General features: G+C 43.0%; 2 protein-coding genes across 13 annotated transcripts in view; one reads left to right on the top strand and one right to left on the bottom strand.

Annotated features, from left to right (window-relative positions):
• RABEP1 (rabaptin, RAB GTPase binding effector protein 1) overlaps positions 1-15,314 on the top strand; it is a 104,643-nt gene extending 89,329 nt beyond the window's left edge. For all 6 annotated transcript variants that reach the window (XM_028835942.2, XM_077969939.1, XM_077969940.1 and 3 more), the window contains 6 exons: positions 3,763-3,903; positions 6,594-6,783; positions 7,647-7,702; positions 9,838-9,936; positions 10,858-10,974; positions 12,589-15,314. In XM_028835942.2, the coding sequence (XP_028691775.1) occupies positions 3,763-3,903; positions 6,594-6,783; positions 7,647-7,702; positions 9,838-9,936; positions 10,858-10,974; positions 12,589-12,690 (705 nt within the window). In that variant the 3' untranslated portion in view covers positions 12,691-15,314. The remainder of the gene's footprint in view (positions 1-3,762; positions 3,904-6,593; positions 6,784-7,646; positions 7,703-9,837; positions 9,937-10,857; positions 10,975-12,588) is intronic.
• NUP88 (nucleoporin 88) overlaps positions 6,523-16,438 on the bottom strand; it is a 43,244-nt gene continuing 33,328 nt past the window's right edge. For 5 of the 7 annotated variants that reach the window (XR_013405953.1, XM_077969959.1, XM_015118386.3 and 2 more), the window contains 2 exons: positions 16,209-16,327; positions 15,530-15,770 (listed from right to left, as the gene is read on the bottom strand). Coding sequence is in view for 4 of the 7 variants with exons in the window: in XM_077969959.1 (XP_077826085.1) it covers positions 15,707-15,770; positions 16,209-16,327 (183 nt within the window). In the remaining 3 variants the exon portion in view is untranslated. Of the gene's footprint in view, positions 7,036-15,529; positions 15,771-16,208; positions 16,328-16,438 lie in introns of those variants that run through there. The other 2 variants (XM_077969962.1, XM_077969960.1) reach the window with 2 other exon arrangements.

Consider the following 16,438-nt stretch of genomic DNA (forward strand, 5'->3'; position numbering starts at 1 on the left):
TGTTCTGAGAGGGATGGGGGCAAAGTGTTAGGAGCAAGGGCTGCCTAGAGCCTTTGCAGATAGTTCCCCAGGCTTGGCCTCCCTCCTTACCAGTCTGGCTACATTTGCTTTGTTTTTCCTTTTCTCAAAGTTGGAGCCTACATCTCATGCCTCCAGCTAAATTAGAGGTGGCCCTGCTGGGGTGATTCTCCAAAGCTGATGCTTACCCGGGGATGACAGTTTGAAAAAAAAAGCCTTGGGTGGAATGGTCATTGAATGTTTTTAATTGGCATTAGGTCAGCATCTGGCCTATGAACTGATCCCTAAATCTTAAACCTGGTCTGTAGGGAAGCATCTCATCCTAATCATTGACCCATAGTTTCATATGTTTTCTCTAATTAGACAATACAAAATAATAACACTGGCGTAAAGATCATTGTTAAATACTGACAGTTTCATAGTGGTGAGCCTCCTACACTCCTTTGTCCCCTTGCATCTTTTTCTTTCTTGTCTGTTTTTTTATTTGAGATGGAGTTTTGCTCTTGTTGCCTAGGCTGGAGTGCAATGGCCTGATCTCCTTCTCCTGGGTTCAAGTGATTCTCCTGCCTCAGCCTCCCGAGTAGCTGGGATTACAGGTGCGCAACACCATGCCTGGCTAATTTTGTATTTTTAGTAGAGATGGGGTTTCTGCATGTTGGTCGGGCTGGTCTCGAACTCCTGACCTCAGGTGATCCACCTGCACTGGCCTCCCAAAGTGCTGGGATTACAGGCGTGAGCCACTGCACCCAGCCTCCTTCTTGTCTTTTAAAACCCATCAGCCTTTGCAGACACTTTTCAAGCTGGTTTCACTTAAAACGAATGTGTGTGAGTGACACTGGAGAATTGTTGAAATTAAGGTTGAGGTCCTATGAACTCTAATACATGACCATTTTGTTGAAATTACCATGAGTAAGAGACACTCACCACCTTAGTGCATGCTTGCCCTTGTTCTTAGTCTTTCTGTGTATGTTTGTAGGTATATGATGTGTGTGTATGTATGTCTTGGTTTGTGTTTTTTGCTGGACTATTTGGAGTTATTGTAGATATGATAGTCATAAGTATTTTAGTATGTATTTCCTAAAACAAAGAGTTGTTCTGCATTGCTACAGTACTATTATTACATCCTTAAAATTTAACCAGTTGTCCCAATAAGTCCTTGATTATTTTTTAGTGGTGGTTTTCCTTTTTATATTTTCTATATTTTGATCCAGGAACCAATCAAGGATCACATAATTTCATCTTGTTGTCATGTCGCCTTAGTCACTTTTCATCTAGAACAGGCTCCCACTCTTTTTTTATTTTTAAGAATCCAGGCCGATTGCTTTGTTTTAGGCCAGCTGTCTTGTAGAATTCATTTGTCTGATTATCTCCTTGTGATGTGATTCAGGTTAGACATCTTGGCACGAATACTGTGTAGATGAAATGGTTCAATGGGAGGTTCCTAACATCATGAGGCACGTTAATGATGAGTGCTTCCGTTACTGGGGATGTTAAATTTGATCACTTGCTTAAGGTGGGGACAAAATAGTTCCAGAATGACTATATCAATATTGCTACCAACAGCAAATCTACTAAGGTCAACATTTCTTTATAGTTCTTTCTGCCCGTAGACTGTATCTCAGATAAGGGTTTACAGTTTAAGTACTCTGTTCAAATGTTAGTTGTTCTCTCTGTGGTTGTATTAGGAATTTGACATATAGTTAGCTCCATTTGTTTCTCTTTATGTTACATTTTCATATTTGATTTTTCTTTTTTATGTTTTGAATATGCAATATGGTTCATAATCAAAAGTATAAAAATAAATACTCCATTTCCATTCCCTATCCTTTTCACCCCATTTCCACCCACTCTCATACGTAATCATTTGAATTTATTTTTGGCTTATCTTTCTGTTTTTCTCTTTACAAAAACAAGCAAATATATACATATTCTTTTTTCTTTTCTTTCATATCCACAAGGTGGTGGGATGCTAATATTTTGTTGTAAATGGGTTGAAAGTGATCATAAAGCACAGTGGATTCTAGTCTGAAGACAGTAAGAGCCAGTGGGATTTAGCCAGAGCATATGCATGGCCTTGACTGCCTGTCTCTAGCCTGTTTGTCCTTCAGGATGCAGCTCAGTCATCACCTCCTCTGGGAAGTGTTCGTTAACTCTTTCCCCAATTTCCTGCCCCAAATTAGGTACCCCTTTGGCCTTTTATCACTGCAGTACCCAATCTCTGTCATAGCAGTTAATGGTATTGTAGTTTTTGGTTTACTTGTCTTTCTCCTCTATTGGACAAAGTCTTTGTCTTTTACCTCTGTATTTCCTTTGGGCAGCAAAACACGTGGCATAGAGTAATAGCTGCAAAATAAATGTTGTATGAGAGCATAATCTACATGTATGTGTGCCCTTAAGGTAAGTGACCTGGCATTACAGAGTAGCAGGAGCCACATGCTTTCCGAGAGCTTTGTCTTATACTCGGATTTGCTGGAGTAACTTTTATATTGATGCAAATAATATGAAATACCTAAAATTGTTTTATACAGCAACAAGCAGAAGTGGGAGTGTGTCCGATTTTAAGAATAAGCTTCTCTGGCCGGGCGCGGTGGCTCACGCCTGTAATCCCAGCACTTTGGGAGGCTGAGGTGGGCGGATCACGAGGTCAGGAGATCGAGACCAGCCTGGCCAACATGGTTAAACCCCATCTCTACTAAAAATAAAAAAAAATTAGCTGGGCGTGGTGGTGCATGCCTCTAATTCCAGCTACTTGGGAGGCTGAGGCAGGAGAATTGCTTGAACAAGGACTCGGGAGGTGGAGGTTGCAGTGAGCTGAGATCACGCCACTGCATTCCAGCCTGGGCTACAGAGGGAGACTCTGTTTCAAAAAAATAAAATAAAATAAAGAATAAGCTTCTCGAGTGCTCTGTGATTCCCAAGCTTAGATCCTCTTGATGACTTCCAGTATCTGGGCCTGCTGGGCCATTCACAGTGATCCTGAGCCTGAACAGATGTACACATGACGGGAAATGAAGACGCTGCTTGGCTTCTCCCTCCTTTCTGCTGAGTGCATGCCATGAGAAAAGAGGCGTTGTCTTAGAGCACATGCTCCGTCTGACACGGGGCTTGATGGTGTCAGCCACTTCCGTTGAACTAGAGATCCTGGTCCTTCTGTAGTACAGGGACATGGAGGGAAAATATTATTATTAATTAATTTTTTTTTCGAGATGGAGTCTCGCTTTGTCGCCCAGGCTGGAGTGCAATGGCGCAATCTCGGCTCACTGCACCCTCTGCCTCCTGGGTTCAAGCGATTCTCCTGCCTCAGCCAATCCCTAGTTGCTGGGATTACAGGCACACGCCACTACGCCCAGCTAATTTTTTGTATTTTAGTCGAGACGGAGTTTCACTGTTTTGCCCAGGCTGGTCTCAAACTTGTGACGTCAGGCAATCCACCCACCTCAGCCTCCCAAAGTGCTGGGATTGCAGGTGTGAGCCACCGCGCCCAACCAGAAGATAGTATTTTTAAGCGGTTTGTAGGAACAATGGAGAATGAGCCTCAGATACTTGCTGCTTTGCCTGTCCTCTTGTGGAATATGTGCTGTAAATCAGAAAATCTCTGCACTGCTTTTTCTAAGTCTAGCAGAACTTCACCATACCCCGTCCATCCTCAGCACTCCTTTAGTTTGGTCTTGTTTTTCTCTGGTGTAGCTATTACCAGACCACATCTACCTTTCTGGCTGTGATTAGTGTCTCCTTCTATTTTAGGCAGTGCTGATGCAGTCACGGGAACAGGTTTCAGAAGAGCTGGTGAGGTTACAGAAAGATAATGACAGTCTCCAGGGAAAGCACAGCTTGCATGTGTCACTACAGCAAGCCGAAGACTTCATCCTCCCAGACACTACAGAGGTAACTTAACTTTCCACATGATCAAAAATGTCAACAAGTACATTTTCGGAATTGGCTGTATGTTCTTTATGTAAACAGCTTTATTCAGATATAATTCACATGGCGATCCAGCCGTTTCAAGTGTACCGTTCAGTGGTTTTTGCTGTACTCACAGATGTGATGTGTGCGACCATCATCACAATCCATTTTAGAACATTTTCATCACCTCAGAAAGTAACTCCTTGTGACCCAAGTACACCAGCTAAAAACAAACACAAACACACACACAAAAGAGAAAGTAACACTTCACCCTTTAGCTACCATCCTTATTCCTCCTCCTCCCCTAACCTTAAGCAACTGCTCATCTACTTTCTACCTCTATAGATTTCCCTATTCTGGACTTTCCTATGAATAGAATCATACAATATGTGGTCTTTTGTGTACATCTTCTTCACGTAGCCTAATGTTTTCAAGATGTGTAAGTTATTTTTGTGGGACCATATTGAGAGTGTGCCAGAAATTAAATGTTTGAAAAGGTCACCATGCTGGCTGCTTATGATGTTTGTTTTTGTATCTGGTACTTGAAAGGTTATACCACACTCACCATCATTCTGTCCATAAAGATGACACTTGTGTTTCTTTTTGAGACAGATATTATCTGTCACCCAGGCTGGAGTGCAATGGCATGATCTCTGCTCACTGCAACCTCTGCCTCACGGGTTTAAACGATTCTCCTGCCTCAGCCTCCCCAGTAGCTGGGATAACAAGCGCCCACCACCACGCCTGGCTAATTTTTTGCATTTATAGTATAGACGGGGTTTCACCATGTTTGCCAGCCTGGTCTTGAGCTCCTGACCTCAAGTGAGCCACCATGCCCGGCCAAAGATGACACTTTTGGTCACTTACATTCTTCTGTGGTTGGGTAAACCTGGGCTACAAAACCGATTTCCCAGAGACATTCATAATTGTCTCCTGAACTTTATCCAAGCTTTATTTTTAATTTTTATTTTTTGAGACACAGTTTCATTCTGTCGCCCAGGCTGAAGTGCAATGGTGCGATCTTGGCTCACTGAAACCTCTGCTTACTGGGTTCAAGTGATTCTCCTGCCTCAGCCTCCCGAGTAGCTGGGATTACAGGCATGTGCCAGCACGCTGGGCTAATTTGTTTTTGTATTTTTATTTTTTATTTATTTTTTGAGAGGGAGTCTCGCTCTGTCACCCAGGCTGGAGTGCAGTGGAGCAACCTAGGCTCACTGCAACCTCCGTCTCCCGGGTTCAAGTGATTCTCCTGCCTCAGCCTCCCAAGTACTGGCACAACAGGCGCGTGCCACTGTGCCCAGCTAATTTTTAAAAATATTTTTTAGTAGAGATGGGGTTTCACCATATTGGCTAGGCTGGTCTTGAACTCCTGACCTCGTGATCTGCCCATCTTGGCCTCCCAATGTGCTGGGATTACAGGGCATGAGCCACCATGCCCAGCCTTTTTTTGTATTTTTAGTAGAGATGGGGTTTTGCCATGTTGGCCAGGCTTGTCTCGAACTCCTGATCTCAAGTGATCCGCCTGCCTGGGTCTCTCAAAGTGCTGGGATTGCAGGTGTGAGCCACTGCCTGCTAGTCTAGATTTTAAAATGTTCCAGGAATCCAGGCCGGGCACAGTGACACTTGCCTGTAATCCCAGCACACTGGGAGGTTGAAGTGGGAGTTTTGCTTGAGCCCAGGAGTTTGAGACCAACCTGGGCAACATAGTGAGACCGTGTCTCTACAAAAAATAAGAAAATTAGCTGGGCACAGTGGCATGCATGTGCCTATAATCCTAGCTACTTGGGAGGCTGAGGCAGGAGGATGGTTTGAGCCCAGGAATTTCAGTCTGTGGTGAGATAGGATTATGCCATTGCACTCCGTACTCCAGTCTGGGTGACAGGAAGATCCTGTCTCAAGAAAAAAAAAGGTCCAAGAATCCTTGAAGAATGTAGTCAGTGTGTAAGCCTTGATTCTTGGACCTGCCTCAGTAATAAATCTTAAGAAATTTTAAAAACTGTTGTTTTATATATATTATCTGAAAATCCCGTTTTTACTTTAGAGTTGCTTTAGGATATAATTGAAAGGCTTTCTAAAAGAAGACAGAACTGAAATTTAGGAAGAAAAACAAAACAAATTATGTACTGAATTTATTACAGAAAAACAGCTTACCACCTTCAAAAGTCATCTTTGCCATTATTTGCCTCTGGCCTAAGGTAGTACTTTGCCTGTGGTAGATGTTCAGTACATGTTTGAATGAATAAGTAAGTAAGTAAACCTTATCCTCTTGGTTCACACTTGCTACTGAGTGGGAACTTGCTACTGAGTTTTGTCTTCATTTCCTAACGCCTCACAAATTTCTGCAAGTAATAGTAGAGGAGTCTAAGGTATTATTTCGATTGAATGGCATATTGTAAGTCACTTAACCTTTTTATTTTTCTGCTTATGAAACAGTTTTGAGGGAAGAGTATGTGGCTCAGAAGATACGACTTGGCCAGAAATGTCTTTTCTATAATACAATGAATGTTAACCTGACATGGCACCTGCCCTGAAGCTCTAAGTGGCTTAATGGTCAAAGTCTTAATTTTTGAACCATTAAAACAGCATCTGAGATTCTGGTTATAGAAAATCTTTAGCTTCTTTATTTCTTTTCACTCTCACAAACGCAATAATCATTTGTTTCTCGAATCCAGGCACTGCGGGAGATGGTATTAAAGTATCGCGAGGACATCATTAACGTGCGGACGGCAGCAGACCACGTAGAAGAAAAGCTGAAGGCCGAGATACTTTTCCTAAAGGAGCAGATCCAAGCAGAACAGTGTTTGAAAGAAAATCTTGAAGAAACTCTGCAGCTAGAAATAGAAAACTGCAAGGAGGAAATAGGTGAAGATGAAAGTGATGTAGTTTAGAGTCACTAAAGAAAACTTCAATAAAGAAGTAACATGTGGCCGTGGAGTCTGGAACACAGAAAAGCATAGGAAAAAATTTCGTACAGACTCAGTCCATTTTTTATAGATATTCTGATATATTCAGATTCTGAATATATATTCTGATATATTCAAATAATCAGAAATTCTGGTTATTTTAAAAACTTGTCTTTTTTTTTGAGTTGGAGTTTCACTCTTGTTGCCCAGGCTGGAGTGCAGTGGTGAGATCTTGGCTCACTGCAACCTCTGCCTCCTGGGTTCAGGCAGTTCTGCATTCTGCTGCATCAGCATCCCAAGTAGCTGGGATTACAGGCGTGCACCACCACACCCAGCTAGTTTTGTATTTTTAGTAGAGACGGGTTTCTGCATGTTGGTTAAGCTGGTCTCGAACTCCCGATCTCAGGTGATCCGCCTGCCTTGGCCTTGCAAAGTGCTGGGATTACAGTTGTGAGCTACTGCGCCTGGCCAAAAACTCATCTTTTTAGGAGTTCTGTGGCCTCTTTGGCAATTATTCATAGATAGGATTCTCAGTACTTGAACCCAGACCCAGGGGAACGTGATTCGATGGGTGGCGTTTCCCTGCAGAGACGTGATACGTGATCTAGAAGTAGTTTATGACACCATGTCCGTTTGCATAGATCCTGCTTTTCCCTGCGCTGAATATGCTGATTGCTTGGTGATAATTTTGAGACAGCCCCCCAGAACCCATGTTCAGCATATATTTGAATCCTTTGGGGGTGTTCTAAAATTTTAAAGAAAAAAATGTTCATGCAAAATAATAGATGAATGCTAATACGTCTCATTTTTTTTTCCTTCTAGCTTCCATTTCTAGCCTAAAAGCTGAATTAGAAAGAATAAAAGTAGAAAAAGGACAGGTAAGTCGTGAGTTTCAAATTAATTCTGTCAGCAACCGGTGGTTATTTATTGACTCCTGCTATGGTAGACCCAACGAATAAAAAATAGTTAAGGCATGGGACCTGCCTTAAGGAACTTCTGTCTTGCGGGAAGAAAACCATGGGGGTAAGGGTGTGATGGTGACTTACTGAGAGTGCCCTGTGTGTCAGGCTGTGTAGAACTGGAGGAGGTAAGGCTAAGCTGTGACTGTGGCTTGGAGTTTCCAGTGTAGGGAGAAGATAGGCCAGGCATGGTCATAACATGTTATATGCTTAGAGGTACAGTAGAAATATGTATAAAAATGTTACAAACAAGAGATGATGTTTTCTAGCTGGCTTAGTCCTCTTAGACATCATCAGTTTCATAGTAACCCCATTCAACTTCCTGACCTCACTGTTCCTTGATTTAGAGATTTTCACCTCCACCCTGCTCTCCCTTCTCACACACTGGGCTGCACTTTGCCCAACTGTGACATCTCACTGCAGCCTTAAATTCCTTGACCAGAATCTGCCATCCTTCCAGCTCTTCATCCTGCAGGCCTCTCCATCGGAGTACCTCATTCAGACCTCCACTTCTCTGAACTTCCCCTTTTATCCTGGTTTTAGCAGCTTCATGGCTTGCTTGCTTTCCCCTAGGTCGCATCTTACTGGCCTGCCTCTTCCCCTCATCTCCCACCACACCTGCCCCTACGGTCTTTCACTCCTTGTCCTGCTGCTGCCCTCACCTGACCACTGCCCAACCCTGGACTAGTCCTGCTGTCCCTAGCTGCTGATGCCACCAGACTTGGTGACACTGCCTGCTCGTGCTGCCAGATGGGCCTCCAGTGCTCCTCATGCAGCCTGCCATGTGTTCTAAGTTGCGTCTCCTCCATTCCTCACAGTGGCAGTTTCAGAGTCATCTCACCTCAGCCTCCTCACTCTCAGCAGATGCTGGCCTCACTCCTCAGGCATCAGGCAGGGCCACCTTCAGCTCCTGGGCTCCTCAATTACAGGTTCTCCTTTTATTCCCAGCCTTCTCTTTTCCTTCAGAGAAAATGATGGCCTGCTTCTGAGCACAGTGTGTCACTGCATAGGTGCTTTGAGTGTCTCCGGACTTCTCCAGACGTCCCCACACCGTGCTGGGCCTTGAACTTCTACCTCTGGACTGGTCTTTTCCATTATGCATGAACAGACCCAGGTGTCTCCCATTCAGAAGGAAAAAGTCTTTGGATTGCACTCCTCTCTCAAGCTACCAATCTTTCTTCTTGCTTCTGTTGCCACAGTCTTGATCATGTCCACTGCCAGACTTCCCAGCCACCCCTCCACCCGCTGCAGTCTGCCTCCTGCCTCCACTTTGCTTCTGAGATTGCACGAGCAGAAATTACCAGCGCTTGAAATACATCTCATCCTTTCCATTCCAGCTGCCACTCTTTGAGTTCAGACTTCACTCTCACCTGGCTTATTTTAACAGCCTAACTTACTTCCCTGCCTCCAAAATTTGTCCCTAATTCATTTCCATATTGAAATCAAGGTGATACTTAAACATTATACTTGTTCGCATCTCAGTCTAGTGGAGAGCCCTCCAGTGGTTTCCTTTATTTACAGGATCAAGTCCGTATCCTTAGCCCAGCCAGAGCTCTCCTGCCTCACACTACCTCTCCCCCTCAGTGCCTGTGGCTCCCAATGTGCCATGCTATAGGCCAGCTGAACATGCCACCGTTCCTGCATGTGTTTTTAATGCGTGCCGTCCATTCCCTCTTACTGGAGTATCTCTCTCCATCCTCTCCCCCTGTCACCCTTGTCTTTGCCCTGTAAAAATGTAGGAGTCAAATGTCATCTCCTCTAGGAAGTCCTTTGTAACTTTTCTGGCAGAATTAAATGCTGCTTCCTTCATGCTTCCCACGTCTGTTTCCCCTGGTTTCTTCATTTTGAGGCCTTAGAATACAGTAGGTGCCTAATAATGGTTAATGAAAGAATAGTTCAGGAAGAATACAGAGGGGATCCACAGAGCTGAAAGGGTGAGAGTATTCCCAGTGTAGCCTGAGTGTCTTGGTGTAATTCTCCGCGCTCTAGGCTCTTTTAGGCAGTGCACTGCGGGCCTGAGGGAGTTTCTGTCTCAGCTTTTTCTGTTTTCACAGTTGGAGTCCACATTAAGAGAGAAGTCTCAACAGCTTGAGAGTCTTCAGGAAATGAAGATCAGTTTGGAAGAGCAGTTAAAAAAAGAGACTGCTGCTAAGGTAGTATTTTCATTGGTCATTTAATTTTAAAAAGTAGGGCTAAGAAGGTAGGATCCCATCTTGCATGTTAAGAAAAAATATTGGTGCTTTGAAGTGTCACCTTTTAAAAAGTTGGCAAGACTGACAGCTTGTGAAAAGAAAAAAATTAAACGAATTGATCTATTCCAGCTGAGTTAAATCTTTTCTGCCAGGTCCGGAGGCCTGTGTCATGGGCTAGCTTCCGATAGTAGGTAGGCAATCAGGGCCATTGACCAAGCCTGGGCACTGCCCAGTTAGAAGCAGCTTTGAAAATGTCATTCCATCTGACTGATGTATCAAATCCTAAGAGAGATGGCATCAAACCAGGTTTGCCGCCTACATTTTGATGAGTTCCGTTAGAATAAACGTGCATGTTGTGGGGGTAGTGAGCTGAGGGGTCAGACCTTAAAGCACAGACAGTGTTGTTGAACTGCTTGTTTTTAGAGGCTCCCACACATCCTGCTGAAGTTTTCTGTGAGAGAGATTGGGGATAGCTGGGGCTGCCTGGGGCGTAGTCACTAAGTTTCCTGGTGGGTGCTTGACTGTGGATGTTGTTAGAGGAAATCCTGTATGCATCCCTGTTGCTGTGACAGATTCTGATCTCAGCAACTGTTTTGATGATTGATTATTGTCACTGTCACCAGCTGCTGGGGGTGGGGAAGGGCAGCACTTTAATCCATTTCTTCCTCTGGCTTTTCACACCCAGTTCATCTTAGGACCTACAGCAAACAGTCCAGATGGCTTGCACACTTGCCCTATAGATAAAGAGATTGGTTGTGTATAGGAGTATGATGGATATCCACCCACCTTGCTGCCCTAGTAGTTGGTAACTACAAGTTACTAGATTTCCTAAGTAATTTGGCCCTTTGGCATTAATCTTCATTCAAAACTTGTATTTTTTAGGCTACCGTTGAACAACTAATGTTTGAAGAGAAGAACAAAGCTCAGAGATTACAGACAGAATTAGATGTCAGTGAGCAAGTCCAGAGAGATTTTGTGAAGCTTTCACAGACCCTTCAGGTGAGGCGTTTGGGGAACCACATACAGAGCACGAAGGCAGTTTTGGGGGACAGAACCTTGCCAATTCCTGACTTGACCACTGGCAGTAGCTAGAGGTTTAGAGACTGGCTGCTCCTACCTCCACCCCAAATGTCTGCCTCATCATTCAGGCCAGAAACCTGGTGTGTTCTTCACACTTGGCCCATTTTTCTTTTTCTCTATACTTTGCCAATTTTGCCTCCTTATGAGTAAAGTATAAACTCCTTAGCATACCATGTAAGACTCTTCCCAACCAGGCCTACCCCTGTATTTTGCTCATCTCTCTGCCTTGTTTTACATTCTCATGTTTAACTGCTTGTGGTTCCTCGCCCACAGTGTGGTCTTCCGTCTGGTAAGCATCCTCCTCTCATCCCCTCCTGACTCCTTTCTTTCAAGGCTCAGCGTAGGTTTATCCATTCCATGGAGCCTTTCTAGGTCCCTGAGCTGGGCTTAAGTGCCCCCTCCCTCTGCCATGCTCCCTTGGGCACTCCATGAATGCCTGTAATGACAAAATGACATTTAGAGTATTGTGCTAAAACTAAGTTTTTTTTCCCAATGGAACTTCAGATTCTTTTTTTTTTTTTTTTTTTTTTGAGCAGAGTCTTGCTCTGTCACCCAGGCTGGAGTGCAGTAGCTCACTGCAGCCTCTGCCTCTTGGGTTCCAGTGATTCTCCTGCCTCAGCCTCCTGGGTAGCTGGGATTACAGGCACACACCACCACACCCAGCTAATTTATGTATTTTTAGTAGAGGCGGGGTTTCACCATGTTGGTCAGGCTGGTCTCAAACTCCTGACCTCAGGTGATCCACCCGCCTCAGCCTTCCAAAGTGCTGGGATCACAGGCGTGAGCTGCCGCACCCAGCCTGGAACTGTGGATTCTTCAGGGTCCGGAGTCAGGTTTCATTTGTCTCCATAATCCCAACACATTACACTTTAAAATCCTAGTCTGGGCCAGGCATGGTGGCTCACGCCTGTAATCCCAGCACTTTGGGAGGCTGAGGTGGGTGGATCACCTGAGGTCAGGAGTTTGAGATCAGACTGACCAATATGGTGAAACCTCATCTCTACTAAAAATACAAAAATTAGCCGCGCATGGTAGTGGGTGCTTGTAATCCCAGCTACTCGGGAGGATGAGACAGGAGAATTGCTTGAACTCGGGAGGTGGAGGTTGCAGTGAGCCGAGATGGCGCCACTGCAGTCCAGCTGGGGCGACAGAGCAAGACTCTGTCTGGAGGAAAAGAAAAAAAAAAGCCAGGTGTGGTGGCAGGTGCCTGTAATCCCAGCTACTTGGGAGGCTGAGACACGAGAATCACTTGAACCCAGGAGGTGGAGGTTGTAGTGAGCCGAGATCACACCATTGCACTCTGGCCTGGGTGACGAGCGAAACTGTCTCAAAAAAAAAAAAAAAAAAAAAAATCCCAGTCTGTTACGCAATAGCTTTGGGGAATTATTTTAAAAATTTTAATTGTTCTTGTTGTCTCCCTTTGAAGTGACTGCTACTCTGGTGAGTTAATCTGCTGCATCTCAGCTAAACCAGTCACAGTTCAGAAAATCTAGGCAGGAGCCACCTGTACTTACCTCACCATTGTTTCTCCAGGTGCAGTTAGAGCGGATCCGGCAAGCAGACTCCTTGGAGAGAATCCGGGCAATTCTGAATGATACTAAACTGACAGACATTAACCAGCTTCCTGAGACATGACACCCTGATGGCAGGATTCTAGCCTGCACTTTGGGTTTTTAACTCATCTTTAGAGCAACATTAATTATTATTTAACTCTTAACTGAAGAAAGAGAAGTCACAACAAAAGGAAGACTGGAGAAATGCTTACTTCTAGAGGGAGAAGACTGTGCGGCACAGGAAACAGCAAACGGGCTGATCTGCAGCCCAGAGACCTTCAAATGCGAACACTGATAACGCCAGGCTTGATTCCAACAGGCGTGGGATCAGATTCGGTGATGGAAAAAGTGCTGTTTCCTTGCCTGCTTTCTCCAATATAGATTTTTGGAACACATTTCCCTACCCTAAAGCGACATCCCAGTAGTGTTTGGAATTTTCTGTTCATAGATATTGGAAGAGAATTTGCTTTATCTGTTGTCTAGAGCTCATCAGTAACAGTATTCAGTTAGCAGACAGAAGTGTAGTATGCTGTATGAATATTTTATATTAAAATATGAAGGTTTGGAGCAGGCCATTGGCTACTGACTGTATTTCCCTCACTCAGTACATTTTTGTTTCCCTTTTACCATTTTATCTTGCTTTGGAGGACCTTAAATGCTACTGAAACTTACCTGAGAACCATAGGACTGTGGCAAACAAAACCAATTCAGGAAGTGAATTAATGATGAGGATCTGAAAACTTGGCTAGGGCTATATATACTGGAAGCTGAAGGTTAAAGGAAAAGCACAAGAAACTTGGGAAGCACTTTTTCTGCATACTTAGATGATCTTCATGGGCCCACAGGTACCAGGATAAAGCCGAACTGGTACCATCTACTCTTTTGAAGTGTTTTAGTCTAGTATTGGATCAGTGAAAAACATTAATAAAACAAGCTTTGTCTGAGAACCTCTAGTATACATTTATAAATCTGCTTATTTTTCAACTTGGATCATTAGGCTTACATACTACTTGTTTCAAATGTGTCAAATACAAAAATGGTAACTAGGTTGACAGATATTTTGTATTTTTCTTTTAAGTCCAGACCTGGAATGTAAGGGACAATGCTTATGGAGAGCCAGTTAGAATACTGATCAGTCTGGAAATCTGCCTTGCCATTTTACAAGCATTAGATTCCTTTCCTGTGTGAAGAAAGCCTCTGTGAAACAGGTCTTTGCCATAACTTGATGAAGTGCTACAGAAAGCACAAAGGATTGATTCACGTTCACCAATACCTGCTGAGAGTACTGTCCCAGGAAGATCCACTGGATGGATCATCATCCAGGAGGTTCAAAAGTAAAATGGTTTTCAAATCATTTTTGAGATTGGTTGCATAACAGTAAGGTACCTGAAAGAAGGCTTCTGGGAGTTAGTGAACTAGGTAGATTGTTTTGTTCACATAAAGCCACCATCAACTTAAAGTGAAATTGTCTGTTATAAATGAGGTCACTATGGACTTGCCCTAAAGATCTTTACTCCTGTACGTCTGTCTTCCATAGGACAAATGATAAGTACTACATACCTCATCTCTTGGGTTATTATTGTAGTCTTGCATTCATGATTATGAATTTAAAAATAAATATTAATTATGGAAATAGTACTAAAGGCTTGCCGCGCATGAAACATTATTTAAATTGGTTTGAAGTCCCTTTATAAAGAGTGCTATATGGTTTAGATAAAGGAAACATATAACTATTGAGTTACAGGGGATTTTATTAATTATAAAATGCAATCAATTTAAATTACGTAGGTTTAAGACTAGTCCCTTGGATAAGCCCCAAGCGAATTTGTCTTCAGATTATTAAAATTAGTGCTGCAAATCAGGGTGGGCAGTTCACAGCCTTTCTGAACTGACTGAACTAGAGCTTGCAGTGAAGTGTTCTGCTGAGACTGAGCACCTTACAGATATTTTTCCCCAGAAGACAGTACTGGGTAATAAAATCATCACAATTAGGGAATGGTTAGTGGTCTCTACTGTGACAAATGCAAACTGCTGGAATTCACTTTATGGAGGAAAATACTGTAGAAAAACCCAAACTGAGACTCTAAGTTTTGTTTAACAATGTGCTTCTGGTATGCAACAAACTACTGTGTCACTGTCCAGGTAGGAAACAATTCTTTCCACTGGGTTTTCAGCGTAAATGGGAACTGATTTAGAAGGTGAAAGAAAAGATCAGTTGGGTTTCTTGAGTGTTCCTGTGCTTATATTCAGTCTGTGCACACATGTTCTCATGCATGTCTAACCTGATTTACCTCTTACCTGTAACCTACCTTATCATGTGGCTTTTAATTGGCAGTCACTCAGCCATTTCTAAGCAGGTATAGTACTACCTTTCAGAACTCACATTGGCAAGTATAAAAAGATGAGTTAAGGCGAAGTGAGGACAAAATCACATTCTGCATACTAACCTGTTTCTTTTTCTCTCCCTTTAAGGTGCTAAACCTGCACCTCATGTCCACTCAGTAACAAGTGTTAGGAGGTAGAGCACAGCCTCACTCAGCTCTGGAAGGTAATACAGCCTGTGAGGAAGTGAGCCAGCAGTGGCCTTTGCAATTGTGGATCTTGAGCTCTGCTCTCAGCAGATTTCAGGTGTAACCATTTGTTAACTGTGCTGAAGGTGTGTCCTTAAGAAGAAAGTGTTCACATTAAAAAAGCTGCTGCCGAGTACACTGTGTGGTCTTTTCTTTTGAATCCTAGGTTCTGTCCCTCTCAGAGTCATGTTTCTGGTGCTGCTACTTTAAAACACAGCTCACAGGAATGCCTTGCTCAGATACGGAGAACACTCAACAGGCTCAGGGAGGTTCTGGCCGTGTGCAGTGTGAAATAACCCTGACTCCTTGCTGAACACAACTGTAGGCTTGAGTTATAAAGCACAATCCAAATTTTAAATAAAAACATTTATTCAATAATTATAAAACAAAATATTTAAAAAGATGAACAACCACACCAAAGGTCATCCAAAATGCCTTTTTATAAATTAGATAATGCTACCTGTTTTACAATATGGGTTTAAGCCTTCAGTGGTGTTCACTTCAGGTGTGAGTCAGCTCCTGGTGGTGTCAGAAGTTTACATGATTGCGGATATCATTGATTTGCTTCACCATTTCCCTTATGTGTTCACCCCTGTAAAATTGTAAAGTCACTCACTTTTGGAAATATAATAAACCATTTATATGGATTCTTAAGAATTCAAACTGGTAATGTCGAAATATCTAAGAACTGCTTTGCTAAAATTAACAGCTGAAGGTTTCAGATGGATAGCAATAGTGTTCACTGTTCATTTAAGGTGGCAAATGGTGCAAGTACTGGAAATACTTTTGAACATAATTACTGTAAAATACGTTTGGCCACACAACAAAATCATGTTACTAGAAGGTCATCACTTTCAATCCTCCCATCATAGTCATTTCTTAAGCCCCTATGTATCATGTGGCTCTTGTCCCAGTAATTACTTGACAAGCAAATACCAAGATCCAGGTTTCTATTAAGACAGGTTGACTGGGGCATACTGTAAAGGAAAAACTATCTCACAGTAATAGCTGACTGGAAGTATTTACTTACTCCTCCTTCAGGATGGACTGAATGCACTTCCGCTGGTAGGCACTGAGAGTAATGGTGGGTTTTTGAAGACTCAACACCTTCTCCATCTTTCGCTGCTGATAGTCCTTTTTCATAGTAACCTTAAGTATCAAAATAGATATTTTGGCAGTGGTTTGCCACACATTTTATCTATTTGAATCTGTTCTTTTTACATTTTTGTAAAATTTTCTGTAGAATAAGTGCTTTAAGAA

The sequence above is a fragment of the Macaca mulatta genome, chromosome 16 (assembly GCF_049350105.2).
Source record: "Macaca mulatta isolate MMU2019108-1 chromosome 16, T2T-MMU8v2.0, whole genome shotgun sequence".
Taxonomy (NCBI): Eukaryota; Metazoa; Chordata; class Mammalia; order Primates; family Cercopithecidae; genus Macaca; species Macaca mulatta.